A 7,919-nucleotide genomic window follows, 5' to 3' on the forward strand; every position below is an offset into this window, starting at 1 on the left:
GCCAGACGAATAAAACGAAAGTAAACCAAGGCGTTACAGCTGCCAATATTTGGCAAAACTGGACCCACAATAAATCCGGCGTTTAGATTAACCACTAACTATGAGTATTCGGGCGAATCGATGGAGAGTTCGCTCGCCATACGCACCACCGTGAATCCAGGCATCAATAAGGAGTTGTAGTACCCATTCGGTGGTGCCCAACTGCCATTCCACCCGAAGGTTGCACGAGGGCTGGGATATTGCCGCATTGCCCAAGACTAGACAAGGGAAGTCGAGGTCGGGTTCGAACCTTCCGGTCAGTAAATTCACGCTCTACCCAGCTGAGCCATCTCAATAAGGACGATGAATCTTTTATACAAAATATAGTAAAATTGGAGGGTGGGGACATAGATATGCACAATAGACATAAAAATAACGGTATCTTAAAAAATCCCTGGGTTTGTTTTTTTGGATGACTAGCAATATATGTAGACAGTTATGGAGGGATTTGAAAGATATCAGGGTACTAGTGTTTACGTTTACGTACAGCAAGGAGTGTGAACGATATTTGGGAAACGGACAATCAGAGCGGGTGGTGGATAAAAAATCAACACTGAGCATTATTCGTATTAATACTAATATCAATAGATTCTTGGGATGAGTTTGTTGGGAACCAGTTTGGTGTAGACCGTCCAGCTGGATCCGTACTTTTCAGCGTTCAGGTACTCCGTACGCCAGATACGATGAAGCAGAGCAGCCGTCAAGAGTAGTGGGTAGGTCCACGGTATCGGGGAGGCAAAACCTTTGTTGGAAAAAACAAACAAACAAACGATTTAGTCGGAACGCAACTGATTACTGAGTAGCATCAGCAGTATGTCGGTCCGTCGGGGGGTCGGACCTGTGAATGAGTAGGTAGGGTGAAAAGAACACAACTGACTTGAACACCCAAGAAATGGATCTCACCTGAGAGCATTGCAGCCGCGTATACCATCAAAAGATTGCCGAGGTAGTTCGGATGCCTAACAAAGCCCCACCAGCCACCTGCAAGAAGACGTTGTGCATGTGGACCGGAAATTTTTGGAGTATCTGTGTGCGGAAGAAACGTAGGAAATTGTTACCTGAAGGGATAAGAGGGAACAGTCAATAGGATAATTACTGAAGGTGAGTTATTTCTCCCGAATACCAATCGACGTACTTCAGCATTGCTGATCCGGTGTTCCCACCAGATGGCCCAAGTGGTTAGAGCGCGAATTTACTGACCTGAGGGTCCGTGGTTAGAATCCGACCTCTGCCTAACCCTGCCACCTTGCAGTCAAGTTTTGGTCTATAACCCTAATCATTGTCTTATCTAGGTCTGGGCGATCTAACAGAATCCTAGCCCGCGTACAACCATGACACCTACAACTAGCAATATTCTCATGCCACATCGGCCATCGAGCAGTGTCATCATGATCGCCATCATCATCAGCTGCGAAAACCGCCAACTTGCCGCAGTTTCGTTCACCGAGGGTAAAAAAGAATCGTTTGGCTGTTACACCTTTACGATGCTTAGTTGCCATGCCAGCCGAAGAAAGCACATGGACTGGATCACTGCCAAGTTGTCCAAGCTTATACAGAAGTCGAGATGCAGAGACTGGGTTCGAACCACGGATCTTCCGGTCGGTAAATTCACCACTGAGCCATCTCGGAAGGTGGGGTAGATAGCTGCACATTGGAAGCGGCAAATACAGTGCACTTTCAATTGAGGAGATTGGGAGGGGAGCCATAACGTGGATAGGCTCTCCACTGTTTGACGTTTGAGGGATCTGCGTGATCCATCACACTCGTTGCATTCTGGTAAGGATTATCTAGCGTCAATCATAAACAGCGATCTCGACGTCGCCTAATTGTCTTTTGTCGAATCGGAGAAGTTGGGCGGTCGGCGTTGAACATCGCTAACAAAGCCCCTTTCACATTTTTTCCATGCTTTCTCCTGGTTTACTGTGGAGAGCTTTTGGACTAGCTCAGATTGACACCGTTGAGCTATGGTAGATCTTCAAAGTTGGTGGATTGGCATGTTTCCCGCTGCTTTGCGAGGGACTGAGGGGAAACGAACCATCAGGCGTGCTGGCACCGTGTGCCCCGGAAGGACTGGCAGTCTTGAACTGTAGCTCTCTGCCGGTGGCTGATGGCCATGTGATCAAACTTGGTCCATGGTTGATTCGCAGTTGGTAGCTGCCAGGTTACGCGATGCGAACACCTATGCTGAAGGTTTGTACTGGCCAGAAACAGTTCGAGATCAGCACACAACTGGAGGAGTCGATCTCCGTTGTCTGTGTGACAAGTATTGACTCCGAATCGACCGTCCAAATGCGATTCCAAGGAGCTCAGATGACCGACTTGGGCGTTCATATCGCTCGCAAGGTCTATAATCTCAGTGCTTCCTGCTTGACGAAAAAGCCTGAATAACTCAGTAGAAAGCATCCTTTTCAGCGTCAGACCTACAGCCCATTAGAGCACAAGCCAACAATACAAAAGGGGCAGCGCTTTTTATGTCGAGGGTCATTGAAATTGATCGAGCGGGGCAACAGGGTGGGACAAAGATTACTATTCACTGGGATTCAATCCGGCAAAGCGCGTTCAGATCTGAGGTTGAGTGCAACTCACATGCCATATATTCCACAATCATCGCTTCTGGTTCACCGGGCAGACGGAGGGAGAAATGTGAAAGAACAAAGTTTGTCCTGGGATGCATAACCCCGGTTACATGTGTGCCTCGGAGATACGGCACACATCAGTTTTAAAGGACTATAGGGTTTTAGCGCGCATAGCCTGTTTGGCAACTTGACATAGAGTACGGACGTTAAAAGGATCTCTTCAAATATTTAGGAAGGTGTTTTGTCTACTGCCAATAGACGGCATTCATAAGGCCAATCGGTCAGATAACTGACGGTCAAATGATCCAGTAGCGTTTGCTTGTGGAGGGGGAGTGGTTGGAGAGGGACATTGGTGGACACAGATCTGTGCGGACAAATGAAACTTCCCGGTTTTCCAGGCCGACGAAGGTGATGTGATTGAGGTACCTCACCTTGAGCCTTTGACCCAGAAGTCTGACCCACGAGATAGCGGGGACTGTTTGGTGCCGATGACTCAACACTCTGCAGAGAGTTGGCCTAATCCGGGAGCACAGGGTGAAAGGCTGTCTCACTCCTGAGACAGCTGCACGCAGCAGGTGCTTTGTGGGCAGAACCCCTCTGGTTTTGGGAGTATTTCAACCATACTGAATAAAGCGCTGGCGGTCACGGTCAACTGTTGGGCAATCACAGTATGAGGCTTTCAGGGCCGACTTTTTCAAACCCGTCCTTCTTCAAAGGAAAACAGCACCGTTGCTTCCATGAAGATGGACACGCTGGTCGCCTGAAGGAAACATCTTAGTGCCTTCAGGCTCCTGTCGAAGAGGACAGTACGACTTTACTCCCAGACCGCCTCGTAGTACGATTACTCGTAGTACGGGGTCTCGTTGCTCTTGATGTGATTGCTCCCCTTTGGCACTTCTAAGATGGTTGGACCTTATAGAACGACGTTAAAACCAATGTAGCCCGCGGGATCATTACAGCACTCAAGCCCGACCACCACGTCAAAGTGGTAGCTTTAGGTCGGGATCGCGCGGTGTCATCAGCTGCGTCGTCGTACTGTTGCCGATAGCAGGGCGGGTAGACACCTTTTCTTCCCCTCCCCCCACTGCATTATTAACTGTGTCCCTGCAAGCCCACTTGTTAGAAGAGGCAACCAGTTCGTGTCGCATCTGTTTAGGTCACAACATCTGGGCGTCACCCGACACTGACAGCCTCAGACANCGGCTACAACCACTGTATGACGAGTACGCTGTTCTTACAGCGACGATAATTACTGAGCTCGACATGCACCTCCCAGTACAGTTGTTCCGCTGTTGCCAGTGGTCCTTTCGAAGAGGAGCAACAGAAAACCTACTGAGCACCTCGTATTCTTAGCCATATTCTTGACGAGGACAGGAACGTTTGTCAGACTTCTCCAAAAAAGCGAACAATAATCAAACAGGAGAACATTCTTAGACAATAGTCATAGATGAAAGACACACACGGAACCGAGTTGTTTTGTGACTACAGCAAGTTACTGCAGCGGCGAGTAACCAGAGAGGTGCTCTTCTGAAGCATGCACACCGCTTAGGCTCCCAAAGAAACTGGATCAGGTATGGGGATATTCACTGGAAAGGACATGTAAAGATTATTTAACCGGAAGAGGAAAGAATGACATGCAGTCCAGATAGAGCAAAGGCAGTATTCCCCCATTGGTCCGAACAAAAGTTTGCAAAAATGTTTTTCTTTCGGCATAGAATTTTTCACAATGATCCTGTGTGTTAAGTGAGGTACTGTTGCGAGTGCGTCAATCTGGACGGGGCACGGTGGGAAGGTTAAACAAACTCGACGGAACCACTCAGCGTCAACCACACCACGTTATCTTGATTGTGGACAGCGGTTGATGACCTTGGACAGTGAATTTAGAGGAATATGGCTTCCTGGATAGGATCCGAAACATTCTGATCGTCGCTGGTTAAAAATGCTCAAGAGCTTCCGTCAGAACAAGGACGAGCAAATATGGTTGGTGTTACCGTCACCGTCTTCATACCAAACGTACTGGGCCATCACGAAGAAACCACGTGACAACTTGTGTATCCCGTGACCCACTGAGATGTATTGGGGGGTGTCCCTGCGACACTCACGGAGCCTCTCATACCAGGTTGTGACATTGCTAGAGGCCTGAACAACACAATCTCCTAGCCCTCCTCCAAGTTGCATGCTGGAACACCCATGACGACGTGTTCTGTAAAATGGCAATGCACTTGCATTTCCCGCCAAACCCAGCTACTTTGCGGTCAGCCTTTGGTTCAAAACCCTAATCATTGTCTTGTCTAGGTCTGGGCGCCCTAGCAGAATCCTGGACCACCTACAACCATGAAATCTACAGTTAAAAATATTCTCATGCCACATTGGCCGTCGTGTGGCGTTATTATCACCATCAGCTGCAAAAACCGCCAACTTGCCGCAGTTTCGTTCACCGAGGATAAAAAAGACAATCGTTTGGCTGTCACACCCTTTCGGTGCATAGCTGCCATGGCAGCCGGAGGAAGCACACATGGACTGGATCACTGCCAAGTTGTCCAAGCTTATGCAGAAGTCGAGATACAGAAATCTGGTTCGAATCACGGACCTTCCGGTTAGTAAATTCATCACTGAGCGATCTCGGGGAGGTGGGGGTAGATAGTTGTGCATTGGGAGCGGTAGCTGATATAATTGACGGGTCAATGCAGCGCAAATACAGTGAACTTTTAATTGAGGAGATTGGGAGGGGGGTTATGCATTGAAGGCAATAACGTGGATAGGCTCTTCACTGTTTGACGTTTGAGGGATCTGCGCGAGCCGTCACACTCGTTGTCTGCTGGTAAGGATTTGTAGCATCAATCATGGACAGCGATCTCGATGTCACCTAATTGTCTTTGGTCGAATCGGAGAGGTTGGGCGGTCGGCACTGACCATCGCTAGCATAGCCCCCCTTTCACATTTTTTCCATGCTCTATCCTGGTTTACTGTGGAGAGCTTCTGGACTAGCTTAGATCGACATAGTTGAGGTATGATAGTTCTTCAAAGTTGGTGGATTGGCATGTTTCCCGCTGGCTCACGGGAGCCTGAAGTGAAACGAAATGTCAGGCGTTCTCGCACCGTGAGACCCGGAAGGGCCGGCAGTCTTGAACTGTAGCTGATAGCAATGTGATCAAACTTGGTTCACGGTTGATTCGCAATTGATGGCCTCCAGGTTATGCGATGCGAACGTTTATGCTGAAGGATTGTACTGGACAGAAACAGTTCATGATCACCACACAACTGGAGGAGTTGATCTCCGTTGTCCCTGTGACGAGCACTGACTCCGAATCGACCGCCCAAATGCGATTCCAATGAGCTCAGACGACCGACTTGGGTATTCATATCGCTCGCAAGGTTCATAATCTCAGTGCTTCTTGCTTGATAAAAAGGCTTGAATAACTCGATAGAAAGTATTCCTCTCAGCGTCAGAACTACAATCCGTTAGGACGTCCAACGATACAAACGGACAGCGCTTTTTATGCCCAGGGGCATTGTCTTGATTGGGCGGGACAACTGGATGGGATCAAATCCAGCAAAGCGCGTTCAGCAACTGGATGGAAATCCAGCAAAGCGCGTTCAGCTCTGGGGCTGAGTGCAACTCACATGCCATATATTCGCTTCTGGCTCACCAGACAGACAGACGGGGGAATGTGAAAGAACAAAGTTTGTCCTGGGATGCATAACCCAGGTTGAGTATTACATGTGTGTTTCGGAGACACAGCACACATCCGTTTTAAAGGGTTTCAGTGATCATTGCCTGTTAGACATAGTGTACGGACGTTATTATTTATTTATTTTGCGGACGTCAAAAGGGTCTCGTGGATTTAGGAAGGTATTTTGCTTACTGCTAATAGACGACAGACATAAGGCCCATCGGTCAGATAACTGACGGTCAAATGGCCTAGCAACGTTTGCTTGTGGTGGTAAGGGTTTGGGGAAGGACATTGGTGGACACAGATCTGTGCGGACAAGCGATACTTCCCGGTTTTCCAGGCCGACGAAGATGATGTGATTGAGGGACTCAACCTTGAGCCTTTGACTGACCCACAGACTAGTCGGAGGATGTGGGCTTTGGCATGGGGACCCTGGTTATAGCCTGTGACTCAAAAGTCTGACCCGTGAGGCAGCGGGGGCCGTCCGGTTCCGATGACTCAACATTCTATAGAGGGTTGGCCTAATCCGAGGGCGCGGGGAGTAAGGCTGTCTCACTCTTGAAACAGCTGTACGCAGTAGGTGCCATTTGGGAAGCACCGCACTCTGGTTTTAGGAATATTTCAACGATACGGATAATCCGGAGGCGGTCACGGAAAACCGTTGGGTAATAACAGTGTGAGGTTTTCAGGGCCGACTTTTTCCAACTCGTTCTTCCTCAAAGAAAAGCAGCACCGCTACTCCCAGACCGCCTCGTAGCACGATTACTGGTGGTACGAGGTCTCACTGCTCTTGATGTGATTGCTCCCCTTTGGCAATTCTAAGATGGTTGGACCTTAGAGAACGATGTTACAACCAGTGTAGCCAGTGGGATCATTACAGCACTCGAGTCCGACCACCACATCAAAGTGGCAACTTTGGGTCGGGATCGTGCGGTGTTATCGGCTGCCTTCCTTTCCTTTCACACCCCCTTTCTTTCCCTCACCCACTGCATTATTAACTGTGTCCTTGCAAGCCCACCTGTTCGTCTCGCATCTGTTTAGGCCGCAACATCTGGGCGTCATCCGAAGCTGACAGCCTCAGACATCTTGAAACCCATTTTCAAGCCTCAACGCCCAGCCTATCTGACCGCACACACTGAGGCAAGTAGGACAACACGCTGCTCATGCTTCCTTTCAACACAGGTAGATCACGAAGTTAGATGAATTGATCACAACCTCCTTCAGCTTCACCATCAGATGTGAATTCGTGGTAGAACGAGACCGCTGGGAGTTTTGTCTGTGGTACGGCGTTACCAGGTCTGCTCAAGCACTCGTTACCAGATAGAACAGTAGCACTGCTTGAATTTGGGAGAAACGTCTCAATATTCTACGCAAAATACCGTACAATCCTATCGGCCAAGATAATTCAATGAAATAGAACCAATTCGTCCTAATTTGGAAGACACGTAGAAAACATGACTCATCGATACGAAAGCTATTTCCGAACATCCATTATTGAAAACGTTCACAATGTTCACGTACCGGCAAATGAAGGATGATTTGGTTGGCGACGGAAAAGGTCCTTTTGGTTGTCGGAAAATCGATAAATCCAGTAGCCCACCAGAAACAGAACCATGGCGAGGATGTTCAA

General features: G+C 48.6%; 1 protein-coding gene across 1 annotated transcript in view; it reads right to left on the reverse strand.

The window, feature by feature from the left end:
• Positions 1-381: 381 nt before the first annotated feature.
• Positions 382-7,919, reverse strand: part of T265_09631 (hypothetical protein) — a gene marked incomplete at both ends in the record, with an annotated part of 7,913 nt that continues 375 nt past the window's right edge. The window contains 2 exons of the mRNA XM_009175761.1: positions 382-781; positions 943-1,065. Coding sequence (XP_009174025.1) covers positions 621-781; positions 943-1,065 — 284 coding nt within the window. The remainder of the gene's footprint in view (positions 782-942; positions 1,066-7,919) is intronic.

The sequence above is a fragment of the Opisthorchis viverrini genome (assembly GCF_000715545.1).
Source record: "Opisthorchis viverrini unplaced genomic scaffold opera_v5_289, whole genome shotgun sequence".
Taxonomy (NCBI): domain Eukaryota; kingdom Metazoa; phylum Platyhelminthes; class Trematoda; order Opisthorchiida; family Opisthorchiidae; genus Opisthorchis; species Opisthorchis viverrini.